The sequence below is a fragment of the Melanotaenia boesemani genome, chromosome 13 (assembly GCF_017639745.1).
Source record: "Melanotaenia boesemani isolate fMelBoe1 chromosome 13, fMelBoe1.pri, whole genome shotgun sequence".
NCBI lineage: Eukaryota > Metazoa > Chordata > Actinopteri > Atheriniformes > Melanotaeniidae > Melanotaenia > Melanotaenia boesemani.
Window position 1 is genome coordinate 11,985,726 of NC_055694.1, and position 17,114 is coordinate 12,002,839.

A 17,114-nucleotide genomic window follows, 5' to 3' on the forward strand; every position below is an offset into this window, starting at 1 on the left:
TGTGTGTGTGTGTGTGTGTGTGTTTGATCAAGTTGCCCTCAGGTCCTAAAGAACACAGCAGCAGTCACAGCTGTTAGAGCCACAGCAATCGCAGGCCCCCATATCATCCAGGGTTTCTGAAATAAATGGCAACAGAGAAAGAAAATTTGAGTGTCGCCAGAAAAACACACTCATTCAAGGATCGCCGAAGCTTTGACAGAGGGAGCTTGCAACTGAGATCAAGATAAAGTACAGAGAATGAAAGTAACAAGAAGCGCTTTCAGATAAAAAGGCATTATCAAAGCCCACTGAGAGGAACAGTTGTTAAGCATTAGCCATTCAGACAGGACAAACAGATGTCAGATGTTGGAACTGCATGATTAGAGAGGTTAGCTTTCTGAGACAACATATTTTTTGGGAGTGTCCCCTGAGGAAGGCATTCTGGGAAATGAGGAAAACCTGATTAAGTCATGCAGACACTGATGAAAATGAAAGATGTAGGCCGATTTGACAGGAGTAATGTGTACCTTGCTACCACAATGCGCCGAAGCACCAAAACAGCAAAGCCAGGATAAGGCCGATGACTATGGCTTGAACAGGCAGCAATAGGGAAGTCTATGGAAGGGAAGGGATATTATAGTAATCAACTGCAATAGGACATAATTTGGTTGGGCGTAGCTTTATTAATAGGTCACTCAGTAAGTAGCCTGTGCCTGTAATTGGTGTTTATACAAATCTTCAAGTAACAAACTGGTGTCTGTGTCCAACAGTGCCTTCACACATACAGACAGAAAGCAGATGTTAATCTAGGATGGAAAAATTCTCCATTACTTGGCCTCTTCCTAGCTGTTGCTTGCATTGCATCAAGGGTCTTTGGAATAAACATGACCATTTCTGCCAGCTTTCCATAAAGTGTGCCTGGATATTTGTATAGGTACAGAAGGCAAATCCCATTTTAAATCGCAATGAATTGTAGCTGTGTCTGGTCCAGCTTTCTGAATCTGTATGTGTGAACAGCCCATAAATACAACAGTAAAAACTATAGATGAGTAGAGGGGAGTAGGACTGGTGAAAAACTAAATAACTGTAATAATAATGAATGTTGAATCTTAGAAAAGATTCACATGTTATTGTTGGAGATATGTCACAAAATAAACAGAATTTTATACAGTGCTAATGAAAATCTGGAAGCAAAGCTCAAGCTCCCAAAATCAAAAAAGTTTAGTATGTTGTTTTTTTCTGAGAAACTACAAAGTTTTGTCCCTTTTTTTAAAAAAAATGAAGAAAAAAGAAAAGATTATAATTCCTATACCTCTTAAAATATCATATATTAGTGAGATGCAGTTATAAAACATGTGGAAAAAGATGCCTTCCTCTGACATCTGACAGGTCAACACTCACCTTTGATCCTTTCTCTTGTAAGTCCTTCATGTTGGATTTGAACTCCTCAAGTTGATCTGTAAGCGATTGTTTTTCCTGTTCAGCCATCTCGTATTTTTCCTTCAGGTCTGACAGCTCCATCTGAGCCTCCTCATACTGCATGAAGAAAATTATGAGATTTATTTTCAAGAAAACTCTAATATCCTTATCATGTTAGTGTCGCTGCAAATCTTGTCAAACTATCACAAACTCTTTTTCCAATTTATATTATATATATATAAAACTTATATATATATAAATTTATATAATCTGACCTGAACAAAGAGGCACTACTGGATTTTCTTTCCGTTTAGCTATCAGGACAGAGAGATTCAAGTACTTGATGTAAAGAGCATTGTAAGAACTCTGTTTCCTTTTCCATTCAGCAACTGAGGGCGAATGATCACATTGGGATGAATGACATGTGGTTAAGGCTGACTTCATCTCTGTTTTCTTCCATCCAACAATGCCACTGCTGTGTTAGGGTTACAAAAGTAGATGATCCCTATACAGCCAGATAATTCTGACCGGAACCATACAGAAGTGCCAATGCCAGCAGACAACATGTGAGATGTTTGCAGTGTTTTTTTTTGTTTTGTTTTTTTAACGTTTACTGTGTGCTTTGGGAAGAAACTAAGATCACCATTATCTAATTTCCTGATATCCTGTGACTACTCATTTGTGAATTTTAACTTCTTAAGGAAACTTAACTTATTATGACAAGGTGAAACTAATCATATCTTTACAAAAATAAATCACAAACGCATCGTAAACACATGTCAATCTAAAAAGCAGTCAGTAACCCAGAGCATCAGATACAATCTCTTTGTTGTGGCTGCATCAGATACAATCTCTTTGCTGTGGCTCAAATTTGTCAGACTTGCATGTAGATCTCTTGGTTCTGCTTTTAGGAATTTTATCTTTGAAGATTGTCATTTTTAGGGGAAAACCCATCAGTTATCATTTGCTCTGATACTAAGCAGCAGTACTCAACTATGGTGCTGCTGTTCATCATGTTACAAAATATTAAAAGAAACATTTAACTCCAACGCTTTTCAATTAGTCGCTGTCATGGTCACATAAAATCACAACTACAAGCAGAAAAGGGTAAACTTGAGCTGAAAATATGCCATGATTTCAAAACACATCGATTTAGCAGACTTGATCATTGGGTTTGTACCTATATGGTCCACATATGTGGATGCAGCTTGACCATGGAAGTTGATGAAGAGCCATCATAGCCAGTGTGTGCTTGGATTTAAATTTTTTATTGAAATATAAAACAAATAACCATTCTAGCTAAATATTAAATGATCTGGCAGGCATCATTCATCATGTTTAAAATGAGTCAATCTACAACTGAGAAATTGGAAAAGTATATATTTTCATTCTTAAAGGACACGTTTCATAGAAGTCTTCTGTATTCATTTAGCTTTTGCTTCAGATTATATTTTCTTAATACAGAGTAATTTGATTTTATCAATCTCTCTATATAAGTATGAATTTACTTCCTTTCAAAAGAACGTTTCTCCCCTTTGCTGAGAGTGCATGATGAAAATGTCATTAATACTGTAAGACCATGTCAACACTAGCTTGGTAAAAAAGCATGGTCAGCAGCCCTCCAGATGCAGCTGCAGTTCCCCAGCAGTTAAAATCCTGGTTATCTGAGCAGAACAAATCCTGTCTTCAGATTTCATTCACAGATCAAGGTGTATTTGGATGTGTAAGGAGAGAAAAGAACCAGACCTGACATCTAAAACAACACTAACAATTACAGTATCTTTTATGGGTGAGTATTCCCAGGACTGATCAAATTTGAGTAAAAGGCATCCAGTTCAGATTGATCTCTAAGAATGTACCTCTTTCTGAAGGGCCTTGCTGCGGCTGTCTGCCTCATCCAGCTGGGTTTGCAGCTTGGTGTTATCCTGCTCATGCTGGAGCTGCAAGGCCATCAGCTTCTTCTCCAACTCCTGCTGGGACAGCTCAAGAGCTCTGAGGCTGTTGTTCAGCTCAGAGTTCTGGCCTCGAACACTACAAACAAGCAGAATAAAACAAAAAATCTTTGCTCAAAGGAATCAGGATCAGAAATGCTTTATTAATCCCAGAGGGAAGCTGATGCATTATGGTGCTCCTTAGAAAAAGGTTAAATGCAGCTTAACACACAGAAAAGAAAGAAAGAAAGAAATAAAAACAAGAGGGCAAAAGATGAAGAATGAAAGGATGAAAAGTGTGTGGTATACAGTCATGCTAGAGCTGAATCAAGGCAGAGGGACTTAGGAAACACAAATGTGAGGATAAAGCTGCGCCCAGGGTGATGTAAATCAGTGCACTGACCTGACAAGGTCTTTCTCCAGCTGCTGCTGCTTCTGCAGCACTGCCTCTTTCTCACTGCGCAGTGCTGCACATTCACTCTGCAGGTTGGCTTTCTCTTTCTGGTGACTCTTGAGGAGTTCCTCCTTCTCCGCCCTAAGAGAGGCACATTCACTTTGCAGACTGCTCTTTTCCTTCTGGTGCTTATTCATCATGTCCTGTTTCTCAGATCGCAGGACAGAACACTCCTTCTGAAGGCCGTTACACTCCACCTGCATGGACTGCAGCTCACTAGCTGCAAGGTGAAAAAAAAAAAAGTTTTATATAATGATGTTTTCTTTGAGCAGATGCTCTACTCTTAATTAGCTTGTAGATAGAATTTAAAAGCAACAAAAACATTTCTATTTTTGGAAATATTTTTTTAGCCTATGAATATGAAGACATCTCTTTTTGTTAAAAGCAAAACACAAATCTAAAGTTATGCAGCTAATAACCATCAAATTAAGAAATACTATGAAATACTACGCCCCAGCTCGCTAATATGTCAGATGTGTTCATCAAGACAAATACTTCCTTTCATGCCTGTCTGAGCTAAACAATTACTATAATGAAAACACAATGTTAATAACATTCCAAGCTATTATCATAGCTTGGAATTTATTGGTACCGTGTAGTACCTTGTATTTCTGCTGTTTTCTGCCACTGATTGCTCTGCTGCTGTAAGTCACGCTGTAGGTTGTCAATCTCACGCTCATATTTGTTGGCAGTCTGACGCCACTTGTCCAGATCCTTTGAGGCAGTTGCCAGGTTAGACTGGATAGCAGTGACGTCACGCTCCCGCTCAGCAGTGGCTGCTTCCAGGGCACGTTTCAGGGACTTCACTTCATCTCGTGCGCTCTGTAGTTCATCGAGTGAACTGGAGGAGCCATCTAATTGCTCTCTGAGAACACCCATCTCATCTTGGAGCTGATGCAGCTGGCCTGTCCACACCAAGGTCAGTGTTTAGATAAGCAGTGGTGACATTTACTAAATCTGCTACTTTGGCTACAAAGACAGAAAATTTTCCAATTCCCAAACTGAAAAATGTACCTTGAAGATGTTTTATCTGTTTTGCAGATTTCTCAGCTTGCTGTTTATTTTCTTTCCTCTCTTCCTCCAGCACACCTTCAAAATACAAATGCAATTATACCATTAATTTGGAAGAGAATAAACATGGGTATGTATATATGGTGAAATGGAGTGGTCGCTGTGAATCTGAGATGATCTAACTTACCTTGTAGTTCCATGCACTTACGTTTCTCTGTACTAGCTAGCTCCTGGGCCTCTCGAAGTTCATCATTTAGGCGCTGAATAGTTTTTTCAGAGTCACCAGATGATCCCATGTTTGATCTGGTCAGGTTATCTAATAAAAAAGAAGAAAAAAAAACATAGAAAATATAAATGAAAACCCCATTCATACGATTTGCTCTCCAAACATGAATGTGCAGCAGTGAGAGCAGAGCCCCTTATCAAACCACATACTGTGATGCTGGAACGTGAGGTATGATATGACACATCAGGCTAATGATGGAAACTGAGTCAGTTACCATAAAAATACAAGGATAACAGAAAATTCCAACATGTTAAATCTGCCACAGTCCCAAATATTTAACCAGGGCTTCTGAGTGATTTCCCAAGATATTGAAATGGCCTATTACATAAACTAATTGCTCACCCAGAAATAGACACAACTGCAGTTATCTGCATTTTATTTTCAAGCTTTCACACTAAATTGTCGATCACTTCAGCTACACATGAGTCACGGGCACATTGGCCATTAATAGTATGTAGCTGTAAACAGTACACAAAGGGAACAGGCTTGCCAGCGTTGTCAAGGGTTTGTTGTTGTCTCCTGGAGATGGAAACAAACTCCACAAATACCTATGCTTTGCAAATGCTCAGTGAATATCTTGATCCCCTAATCTATCATAGCTAGGAAAAGAGATGATCTCATCTCAGACCAAGCATGTGCTACAGACCAAATGCAAGAGGCAGGACAGGTCAAGCATGAGCACCATAAATGGACACAACCCAGCATTTGGGATTGCAAAGAAATGCTGCAGTTGTTGAAATTTTGAAGTCACTGACTGTAGTTCACATGGTTGAATAATCACACAACCCATACATTTCTAGTGATGTTATCAGATGCTGATGATAGATAAAGATAAAATAAATGAGCTTGAAAGAAGGGCTAGGAGCTGGTGGCACCCTCTGACTCAAGCACATGACCACCCTGCTGTGTGCCAGACAAAGAATGAGAGGGCAGTGCTCTGCCCAGTATGTGCTTGCATGCTCCTTCATGTATGCATATGTATGAGTGAGAGCCAGAATGTGAGTGGGCTCTGTGTACTGAAAGTACATTGTTTGTGTTCACTTTGTCTGAAAAAGGAACGCTCTCTGAAGATGTCAGGGGGCTTAAAGGATATTTCATAAGAGGGTGCAGCACGTTATCTTTAGAGGCATTAGTTATAATAGCCATTGTGTCATTTAGTGTAACAGAATGCCAAAGAAGTAATGGGATTAGTCAATGAGTAAAAACACCACACAGACTAGAGGGGAATATTGAGCGTTACACTGTCTTAAGTGACGGCAGAACAAGAAATGTAGGAGAAAGTCTTTTTTTAGCTCATGTGCTGAAGGCTAAAGGCATCATGGTCCATGCTTCCCCGCTGTCTGTTTCTTTTTCAAATGGACGTGTAAGCAAACCGAATCAGAGGGGTTAGCACCACTCACTAAATGCTGACAATATCCTCTTTGAAACTGATGATCACACTCCCAGGAGTGATATTCAATTTCAACTACAAAATGTTCTGTATTTGACTGATTCTGAGAAATATTCTGTGTGAAATGACACTGAGGACACTGTTTGCCTTGTGCTCTTTGAGGATTGCAAATTCATTCAGCATGCAAAAATTGATTCACTCACCAATGTGGTTGCAGATTTTGACATGAATGCCCCTGTTGATTTTTAGATTCTTTGTACTGAATTATCACAGCCTGATCCACTGCATTCTCCTTTAATTAGTCATCAAAATGTCAGAGCTAATGAACATTAAAGTCTTCGGTGCAGAGAGACTCCATCCTATAATAAGCTGTTGGGAGGAGAGAGCTCAGCCTCTAAAAACAAGGCCATCCACAGCACTGTAAGCTCTAAAAACAACTGTCCTCGTAGGTCCAAGCACTGATCTCAGCAGTGACTCATGCTTTTTCTCCTACCTAAACACTATCATTTAACAAGACATTCTTTTAGGCACAATAAAAATCATTCCCAAGTCATTCATTTAAATGATTTCTATTCATACTTAAAGAAAGATACAACAAAGCTGGGTTACCTTTAATCAATGATACGTTGTTGAGAGGATCACTCAGTTCTCTCTGATCCATTTGTTTATCTGGAAAAAAAAGTACATATAATTTAAATATAAATATATAGATTAAAATCAAACAAATATATAAACAGGTAAAACAGAATCACTATCATTGTTAGAGATTTGAGATAACTTATGATATGGTAAACAAAAAACTGCATGCTCATCCATGAACACACAAGCACCTTTAAAAGGGACAGCTACACACAGAAATTTCATTTGAGGACTAGATTACAGAAAATCTACTCACAATAAGCTTAAGAATAGAACTAGGCAGAAAACATTACCTTAATGTGATCCAGCAGCTACAGTAAGCTATGTGTTGAGGCTACAGCAGTCCCTGACATGAAGAACTCTTCCCCAACTATCACATTTTTTCAGATGTGAAATGGAACAGTCCAAGCTGTGAAGGGGGGCACTAATGGGATGGCATACACTGTGTACCAGACCTTTTGTTATTGATGAACTTAAACCTAAGACAATAAAAAAAAACTGTTTAAGTAAACAGAAAAACACCTAAAATGTGATCCAAATCTTGGAATGGGGCTAAAAGAAAAGACCATTCTTAAACACAGGACCCCCCTCACTTTGTGGCTGAAGTCCTCAGCCCCTCCACACTAGGTCATGTATTTGTGTAGGGCATCTCGGAGGCTGCAGCTGCATACTTACACAGAGATGTTTTGTTCAGGGTGCTGAGCTGCTCTAGATGGTTGGTACTGATGTAAAAATCTACAGGATTACACTGAGTTGGACCACCGCTGTAAAGAGTGGGTGTAATGTATGCATAGCATCCATCTTGTCATGATGCTCTGTTAGCCATGTGTTTATCTATCAGTTAATTTAGATTTAAATATAAACCATTAAAAAATTCTTTAAATACTACATAAAATAAATATATTAAAATTTATTTGTATAATACTAAATATTGACCTTTGGGAACGGCTCTCTACATGATTCTGAGGGTGAAGTAGTGGTGCAGCTATTGTAGGGAAAAATATAATCCAAGCTAAATCAAATCAATTTTATTTATGAAGTGCTTTTAATGCAGAAACTAATGCAAAGTGTTTTACATTATAGAAACATTTTATGCATAATAAAAAGATGTCATTAATGTTTCTTAACTAAAAGTAGGTATAAAATGTTAAAAGATATTTGGTTTGATGCTTGATGCTGCTGTGAGGACACAATACCTTTGGGATCCATTTACACCGAAAGCCTGCCCACCAATGACCACAGAGGGCTCTACCACAGGGACCACCCAGACTAGGGCAGGCCAGGGTCCACATCACAACCATAGGGCTGTAGTGCAGGTCCCCCAGCCACCCAGACAAGGGTGATCACCGTGGCAACAACCCTGAGCAGGCAAAGCTACCAGTGTGGAGGATTCCCATGAAGAAATCACTGGAGTTAAATTAAAAACAAGATCACATAAACCTAAAAATACTAAGAACATATGAGAGTGACAAGAATAAAAATAATGGTCCGAAAAGGAGAAAATATCCAGTGAGTCTGGACCAAAATGCTGATGTCACAGGTCAGATGAGAATAAGTATACTGGTTCGAGATGACAAAAAGGCCACAGTAACTCAAATAATCAATTCAAGGAATGCAGATTAGGACACAGAATGTCACAAAAAGTACAACCTTGAAGCTGATGGGCTACAGCAGTAGAAGACCAGCCACTCCTGCCAGCAAAGAACAGGAATGCGAGGCTACAATTCCCAAAGCCGTGCTAAAATTTGACTTTATGTTTCTCTCCATTGCAGCTGTGATATATGGTAAGGTCAGCCAGAATTTGGTGTAAACAACATGAAACCACTGATCCATCCTGCCTTGTATGGTTCAATGGTTAAGACTACTGGTGGTGTAATGGCATGGAGGATATTTTTGACACACTTTGGGCCCTTTTGGATCTACTGGGCATTATTAACACAGCAGCCTACCTGATTATTGTTGCTGCTCATCTTAATGGCCACAGTTAACCCATTTTCAGGTGGCTACTTTCAGCAGCATAATGCACCATGTCACAAAGCTTAAATCATCTCCAACTGGTTTCTTGAACATGATAATGAGATCATCCACCACAGTCACCAGATCTCAGTCCAACAGAGTGTCTTTGGGATGCAGTGAAACAAGAAAAACAAGAGATTCTTATCGTGGATGCACAGCTGAACAAATTTGCAGCAACTGTGTGATGCTTTCAAGTCAACATGAAAACAAAACCTCTGAGGAATGCTTTCAACACCTTCATGAATCTATGCCATGTGGAAGTACAAGTAAAGTGTCTCTAATAAAGTGGCTGTTGAGTGTACTTTGAGTTTACAGTGAAACATTTATCAGGTTTGCAGTTATGTGAACATTTTCCGTTTCATTTTGTAACATGAATGCTAGTTTCGGGGCTGGACTGATTTCCCTGCAATGCAAAACCTGTTTAATTGATGCATTTCTGTTCTTTTTCTTTATAAAAAAAAGGGTATCAGTTATGGGAGACTGCTTTTCATATTAATGATTATGAGATATACATATACTGTTTTATTAAAAATTACTTCACTAGTTATAAAGAGAAAAACTTGAATGTCTCATCAATCTAAAATCATGTTTGCCTGAGAGAGTTCACATCAGTCTCGCACCTTGTAACTCGCATTTGTGAAACAAATACCTGTACAATTTTAATATGCAAATTTATGTGTAGTTGAAAGAAAATGTTTGCAGAAGTTAAGAAGCTGTTGCAGCCGGCTGACTGACAGAAAACACAGCCCCATCAAGAGGTCTGTGAGGTAAAACCATAAAAGAGATTATAAAATTCCTTTCAGACGGTTGTTCAACAACGTTCAGGATGAGTTTAAAAATCAGATGTGCACCTGCAACTCTGGATAGGCGACTATGGAGTGGAGAACAAAACTACCTTCGCGTTTCTAGGAACCCACATTAGCAGTAAAGTATAATGGAGTACAAACACTGCCGCTGCTGTGACAAAGGCCAAGCAAAGACTGCATTTCCTTTGGTCACTGAGCAAAAACCACATTTCTGCCAGTTTGAGAAGACTTAACCACTGCTCAGTGGAGAGTGTACTGATCTACTCCATCCTGGCATGATTTGGAAACTGCTCTCCACAGCGTGGTCAACACAGCACATAAAAAAACACTAGAGTCTCTCCCCCCGAAAGACATTTACAGGCCACACAGCAAGGCCTGCAGAAGTATCAGTGTCAACACTTGCCCTTTCCATCATTTCTTGACATTGCTACCCTCTGACAGGTATTACAGGTTCCTAAAGTGCTGCACCGGTAAGCAAGGAACAGCTTCAGCTGTCCAAGAACTTAATTCTCAGTACCTTATTCCAGTGCACTCATCTCAATCACCACTGTTTTTATAGCCTTTGGACTTAATTTTATGTTAAATGCTTTTATAATATCGTTATGCATTGTATTTTGTTTTATATATATATATATTTTTTCCAAATACCAAAATCATCCTTCATCTGGATGTGTACGAGTGTGGTGAAAGCATCTCTAGGAAAGCTGTTTTAAATTTTGTTGTACTGTTTCCAGTTCAATAACAATAAAACTTTAATTAATTCATTAAAAAATAAATAATAAATAAATAGGTAGTAATGACTGTCAACATTTGTGACCAAACTACAAGAATCTGGCCTAAGAAAATGGAATTTGCACCCAGAAAAGTCAAATATAAACCATGGATGTGGATGACTGAATGAAATTAAAAATCACAAATCGTTACTGGGTGTGAAAATTATGCTGGAAGTTTCCAAAATTATTGATGATATGGGGTTACATATAAGGTAAATGACCAGGGAAGATGGCAGTCATTACCTCAACACTAATTGTACAAGTGGCAACTGAAATTTGGGAAGCTTTTCTCATTCAATCGAAAGGAAAGGCATATCTCTTTAGGGAGCACAATTCAACTTAATGGCATGGCCAGGAACAGTCTAGATCTCAATCTGAGCTGAAATATATCAATTTATAGTAAAAACTGAAAGGGGGGTAAACCCACAGAAGAACATAGAAATGGAAAAATCTATGACAAAATTCCATCTTGCAAAGGTGATCTTTGTCAGAAAGTTGGACCTGACAGATAAAAGGTGTTTTCATTAGTCAAGTCTTCACACAGAATTCAAGCTTGAGGTATTGTTTTTTTTTTTTTGTTTTTTTTTTGGTATGCTTTATTATTATTATTATTGTTATTATTATTATGCCCTGCCAGGGTACTGCAGATGTAAATTAGATTAGCTATTACATCAAGTGGCAATGTTGGATTTGTACATGGTCATAAATAAATAAATAAAACTAAACTAAACTAAACTAAACTAAACTAAACTAAAATAACGAACGCCAGAGGAACTGAAACAAATAGTCATCAACTGGTTGCGAATAACTGAATAACTTACTTAACTATTTACTTACCACCTCAAAATGAACACTGAAGTTAATAATTGGCTGTTACGGCTAACGAGGCTAAGCTAATCAAATTACGTTAGACGCTAATTACAAGTGTCAGCGTATGTGGTCAGCTAACGTTAGCTGCTGTTGACACATCCGTAAAATCATGATTCAACAATTATAAAGAGGCAGTCTCAGAGAAAAATACATTGTACCCAAGCTTTACATGAAATATGTTGAAACACTGGTGGGTGTTTCCTGTCTGACAGCTGCATCTAAACTAGAAGTCTGTTCAGTTTACCCATAGGAGTTTAGCAGAAGTGATGCGTACTCAGTGCAGCGCTGAAGTGCAGTGAGAGATCCGGATTTCACGGCCAACTGACTTTTCAGGTTTACCTAACTTCCCACTGCTGATCTCGTTAGCTTTCTGCTCCCCGATGACTTCTTCTATCTCGGCTTGGATTTGGAGTGAGAGGTTTTGGCTTCCAGAAAATGTGTCCTGGGCAGACCTGGTGCGTCCACCGCCTGGAGTGGAGTACCCCAGACTGGAGGACATGCTATATGCCCTGCCTCTGTCTGTGGGTGTTTTACTACTGAGACTGCTTTTTGAGAGGTAAGTGAGAGCCCCGTTGTTCTTCAGTGTATTGGTATAACGTCAGTTTAACCTTTATTGGACTGCCTGCCCTGTGGAAGTACACAGGCTGCTGTGGTTCATTAAGACTGAGTGAAGCATAACTATCAAAATGTAAATATTACTCCACAAAAGTTGTTAAATTCAGGAATCTTGATAAACGAGTCCTTGTGAACACAAAGGATTTGAAATCATTCAGATACTACTGTTATATTTTCTACAGCATAATGGCCGATTACAATCCCTCTCTTTTTAATGAACAAATCCTGTATATTTCTATGAGTCGCTGTGGTCTTTTATATTTTAGTGAATGTAGCTACTGGAAACATAGTTTGATACACACTAGTCTGTTGTAGGAGGATTATAAACAGATTTCTGGGTTCTGCTGATGTAGATTTAGCAAGCCCTAACTATCTGATTTACAGGTAAAGTGACTAATGAAGGGGTAAGTCAAAGTTCTATTCATTTTGTGCTGCTTTTCATTTATTGCTGTTGCAGGCTCTGGAAACTTTTCCAGTGTTGCCATGTTGACAAGGTATAAATGAATTCTAGTATAAACACTGGTCAGCTAAACCAGATAATCTTGTGACATTCATTAGTGTTTTGGGTAGAGTCGTCCCTCCCATACAAAATTTTTTCCAAACTCACATGACAGGTCATCACGCTCTGTTTAGACTAGGTGATACATTCTTAAGGACTTCTAACGCTTCCACATCTCTCTCCTGTAGCCTCTATTATGCTCTCTTTCCCTTCCTCCAAGACAAACTCCCTCACTTATGTCAAACAAGTTTGTAGCCAAACTGTGAAAGCCTAGCAGTTCATGTAAGTTACTGTAGTATTAAACCTTTCTCTATGACTGTCATTGACTCTTTTAATACCACACCATGTCTGTGTTCCCACCCTCTCTTGTGCTCCTCTATGTGTACACAGGCTAGTGGCCAAGCCCTGTGCCCACATACTTCAGATTCAGACGGGAGTGACTCGGCAAGCTCAGCCCAATGCTGTCCTGGAGAGGCTGTATCAGTCCAAAGCGGTACATTAGCCTGTGTTTGTTCTGTATTTCATTACATGCTCTGGTGCACGCTGCAGCATGATGTTATTGGATTTGTACACACCATCACAGGCTTAATAATGTGTTTGGTAAATGCCACTTGTCGTGCATCCAAAGTGTCAATTTGTGTGGTGGTTTTTTACAAGCAGAGACTTTGGAAAAAGCAAGTCATTTGATGATTGTCCAATACTGTCTTTCTTAGTGTCCAGACACAAGGCAACTGGAGGGGCTCTCTAAGCAGCTGGACTGGGATGAACGGAAAATACAGAGGTGGTTTCGTGTCCGTAGAAACCAAGACAGACCCAGCGTGCAGACAAAGTTCTGTGAGAGCATGTACGTTAATACAAAAGTTCTACTTCACTGTCATGTAGTGTAGATAGCATAAAGGAGTGCACATTTACCAGCACTGCAATGTATGCAGGTGCTTTTAGTTCAAACAACTTTAGGAGGATTTCTCAAGGAATTGAGAACTGGGGAGTCCTCAGATGGACTAAATACCTTCAAGGGCTTTTACTATGGATGCATTCACACCACATGTAGGAGCATTGAAATGAGGTAGCAGCTAGCTAACTGTTGGTAGATTATTCAAAATCACTTTGACCTTAAAGAATATTTTATATTTTTCATATTATATATTATATGTCTTCATATTCTATATTTTTAAGACTAATGTGACATTTTAAAGGAAATCCAATCGTTTTTTCTGCAATCATAATAGCTGGATTTGAATTAATCCGTTAATAAAGGGGTGTCCAGCTTTGGTCCTCAAGGGCCGCTATCCTGCAGGTTTTAGATGTCTCCCTGCTCTAACACACCTGATTCAAAGGCTTTCCTCAACAGCATGTTGTCAAGTGCTGCCCGAGCATATTGACCCATTTATCTGATTCAGATGTGCTGCACCAGAAAACACCCCAAAATCTGCAGTACAGCGGCCCTTAAGGACCGACTTTGGAGACCCCTACAATGCAACATATGCATTTTTTTTTTACCTTTTTTAAGGTAAAAATATGATGTGACAGGAGCAATGCTTAATTTGGTTTGAATTTTGAAAGAGTTACTATTTAATGCCTCAAGTGTTTGTCATAAGATAAGATCTGCAGATTGCGATCAGTCAAGGAAGCAGGAATAAGCATTTCAAACACACTGCAGTGCTGATGCAAATGAGAAAATGTTCCTCATGCCACTCTTACATCTATACTAGTCTTTCAGTTGTCCACTACTGTCCGATATCTAAACAATTACAATGAATATTTGCCCCCCACCAATTTAACCAAATTCCTTCATTTTGCAGGAAAAAATAAATCTTTTCTTTTGCAATCAAGAAAGAAATCATCTAGCTATTCAAATGACACCCAAATAACTCACTGGCATAGCCAAGTGTTACTTGGCAAGATGGTCTTGAATCAAAATTTCAAATGCTTTGGGGAGGATTGTCAAGAAAGTTAGTACTGATGTCCCCATAGTAAGAAGTGTAATCAATTTAGAGATCACTTTTCCTATGGCTCGATTGTCACATCAGAATAGAAATAAGCCAGCACATACATAGAAATATCATCAGTCTAGATGGTGCTGAATATGAAATGTTTGCATTGTTTTGGCAGGAACATATATGTACAGATTCACATAGACATTTCTCTAAATTTCTGGTTATTACAATTTCTGTCCATTCAGGTGGCGATTCACCTTTTACTTGGTGATTTTTGTCTATGCCATTTCCCATTTGTGGGTGGTAAGTTGAGCTACCATATTACATGCTTTTGTAAAAACAGTAATATTGTAGAACTCCAGTTGTTTTGTAGAACTTTGGCTTTTAATCACAGATTCAAATCTATCAACTCTTTGTATATTTGTTTATAATTAATCTGCACGTGTTTGATCCATCTTAGTCACCTTGGATGTGGGATACAAGACAGTGTTGGTATAACTACCCTTTTCAGGTTAGTATCATATTTTTGGGTGTTACTCTTATCAGTCCAGCACCTACAACATAACACTGTCAGGTCACTGTGATTACTTTTTTTGTCAATGATGTCTGTGCTTCATTCTCTCCACAAAGCCTCTGAGTCCTGGACAGTACACTTACTACATTGCTGAGCTGGCTTTCTATTTGTCTCTGATGCTTTCCCAGTTCACAGACATTAAACGTAAGGTGAGTCAACAACAGCTCTTAATCTACGCTGCTTACTCAATAGTCCCACCTCTAACCTGTCTGAGACTGAGTATCAGTATCAGAGTAATTCCTTTATCTGTTTCGTGTGATTTTGTAGATGAGATTACCTTAGCTGCAAGATGGTTTAAAATATTTTGCAGCATTTCAATGGGATTTAAATCCTGGCTTGACTTACTTGTGCCATAACCTGTTTAGTCTTTTTAAACCATTCCTTGGTGTTTAATTTGTTGGGATAAATACGATTTAACAGCTCATTACCTGCCATCCTAGTCTTTACACAAGGTTTTTTGGGTTGTTGTAGAAAACAGAGGGTTAGTATTGTCTGGTTGTAGTTGGTTTTTGTATACTTTCATTTACATTGCAAATGACTTGAGCATTGTAATTATCCTTGTCTAGTCTTTCTCTGTCATCTCCCTTCATTTCACCCATAACAGGATTTTATCATCATGCTTGTCCACCACCTGGCTACTATTTTGCTCATCACCTTCTCCTATGGCAACAACATGCTAAGAGCTGGTACCTTGGTCATGTGTGTGCATGATGCCTCTGACATCTTCCTTGAGGTGAATAAAAATTTTGACCTTTTTGTTTCTTTAATTCTGGCCTAATATGCTAGAGAAAAAATCTAAAGAGAGTTCAGAGTAAAAGCTAGAAACATATAAATTTAAAAAAAAAGTTCTTTAATAGTATTTTACATTTTGCTTATCACAGAAAAACACATTTATTACAGACATTACTGTGACAAAATTTCGATGCTGTATACTGCAACACTGATATTTTGATTTGTTATATTACTGTTGTGAATCATTGATGTCTTATGTGTTCCCCAAGGCAGCTAAGCTGGCTAATTATGCAAAATACCAGAAGCTATGTGACAGCATGTTTGTGGTGTTCAGCATAAGCTTTTTCCTCACACGACTAGTCATCTTTCCATTCTGGTGAGAGTCTAAAAAACATACTTTCAGACATTCAGACTTTAGCCATTTTTTATTAAACACATTTGTAAAATTGCATGCATTTGTCATAGGATTGTCTACAGTGTTCTGTTTGAGAGCTGGGAGATTATTGGGCCATATCGGGCATGGTGGCTGTTAAATGGGTTGCTTCTGGTCCTGCAGACTCTTCACATCATCTGGTTCTACCTCATCACTCGCATTGCTATTAAAGCCATTTTCAAGGGGAAGGTTAGTCTGGTTTTCTGTGGTATGTAGAACAGATTTTAACCATGCATCTTAAAGGCTGCTGTTTGTTAGCTGGTTCACAGCTTTACTTGAGAATTAAATACTTTTTTTGTACCATAAAAATGGAGATTTATGTCACAGTCTCATTGTGTTTAAGCTAAAAATGTCATATTTTTCATGCTTTCTTTTGACTAAATACCTGCAAAAATAATATAACCATAATTTTCAACTTTGTTCTCATTATCACTAATCAGTGGAAATTAGCACGCTAATCTGAGATGTTATGTATATAATTTAAGATTTTAGTACAGTTACAGTCTCATAGAGCAGCTAGCATGGATGTAGACTTTTTTGTCTTAATGATAAAGGTCATCGTGGGTCTTAATGTTGGTCAGTAAACTGTTTGTTTTTGTGTTACAGGTGACAAAGGACGATCGCAGTGACATAGAGAGCAGTTCAGAGGAGGAGGTTTACTCTGGTAGCGATAAAAATCCCAGCCAGACCCCAAAACTAAAGGACAGCAGCCACACTGGTGTTCGTAATGGAGAAATGCATGACCACTGA

The 17,114-nt window shown here is 38.6% G+C and overlaps 2 protein-coding genes across 4 annotated transcripts; one reads left to right on the plus strand and one right to left on the minus strand.

Moving 5' to 3' along the window:
* Positions 1-11,984, minus strand: slmapb (sarcolemma associated protein b). 3 transcript variants are annotated; one of them, XM_042003321.1, is made up of 10 exons: positions 11,849-11,984; positions 7,080-7,139; positions 4,982-5,110; positions 4,798-4,872; positions 4,386-4,688; positions 3,733-4,003; positions 3,258-3,429; positions 1,381-1,515; positions 507-594; positions 1-116 (listed from the first exon to the last, which is right to left on the minus strand). In XM_042003321.1, exons 2-9 carry the CDS (start codon positions 7,129-7,131, stop codon positions 511-513), a joined length of 1,221 nt encoding a protein of 406 aa, XP_041859255.1. In that variant the 5' UTR covers positions 7,132-7,139; positions 11,849-11,984; the 3' UTR covers positions 1-116; positions 507-510. The 3 variants fall into 3 exon arrangements, with proteins under 3 accessions (XP_041859255.1, XP_041859253.1, XP_041859254.1); XM_042003319.1 differs by lacking the exon at positions 11,849-11,984 and adding an exon at positions 11,726-11,792; XM_042003320.1 differs by lacking the exon at positions 11,849-11,984 and adding an exon at positions 7,403-7,598.
* LOC121651274 (ceramide synthase 5-like) lies at positions 11,955-17,114 on the plus strand. Its single transcript, XM_042003323.1, has 10 exons — positions 11,955-12,130; positions 13,079-13,181; positions 13,402-13,532; positions 14,871-14,928; positions 15,086-15,136; positions 15,256-15,348; positions 15,804-15,932; positions 16,201-16,307; positions 16,397-16,553; positions 16,971-17,114. Exons 1-10 carry the CDS (start codon positions 11,955-11,957, stop codon positions 17,112-17,114), a joined length of 1,149 nt encoding a protein of 382 aa, XP_041859257.1.

What these genes read in the sequence shown, in the direction of transcription:
- slmapb (XM_042003319.1), bottom strand. Translation starts at nt 11,792, where the DNA reads ATGCAGCTGTCAGACAGGAAACACCCACCAGTGTTTCAACATATTTCA. An exon ending in ACAGATAAAACATCTTCAAG is followed by an intron (nt 4,689 to 4,797) that starts GTACATTTTTCA and finishes TGGTGTGGACAG; the next exon opens with GCCAGCTGCATCAGCTCCAA. An exon ending in TACAAGAGAAAGGATCAAAG is followed by an intron (nt 595 to 1,380) that starts GTGAGTGTTGAC and finishes TCCCTTCCATAG; the next exon opens with ACTTCCCTATTGCTGCCTGT.
- LOC121651274 (XM_042003323.1), top strand. Translation starts at nt 11,955, where the DNA reads ATGACTTCTTCTATCTCGGCTTGGATTTGGAGTGAGAGGTTTTGGCTT. An exon ending in CTGAGACTGCTTTTTGAGAG is followed by an intron (nt 12,131 to 13,078) that starts GTAAGTGAGAGC and finishes ATGTGTACACAG; the next exon opens with GCTAGTGGCCAAGCCCTGTG. An exon ending in AAGCCATTTTCAAGGGGAAG is followed by an intron (nt 16,554 to 16,970) that starts GTTAGTCTGGTT and finishes TTTGTGTTACAG; the next exon opens with GTGACAAAGGACGATCGCAG.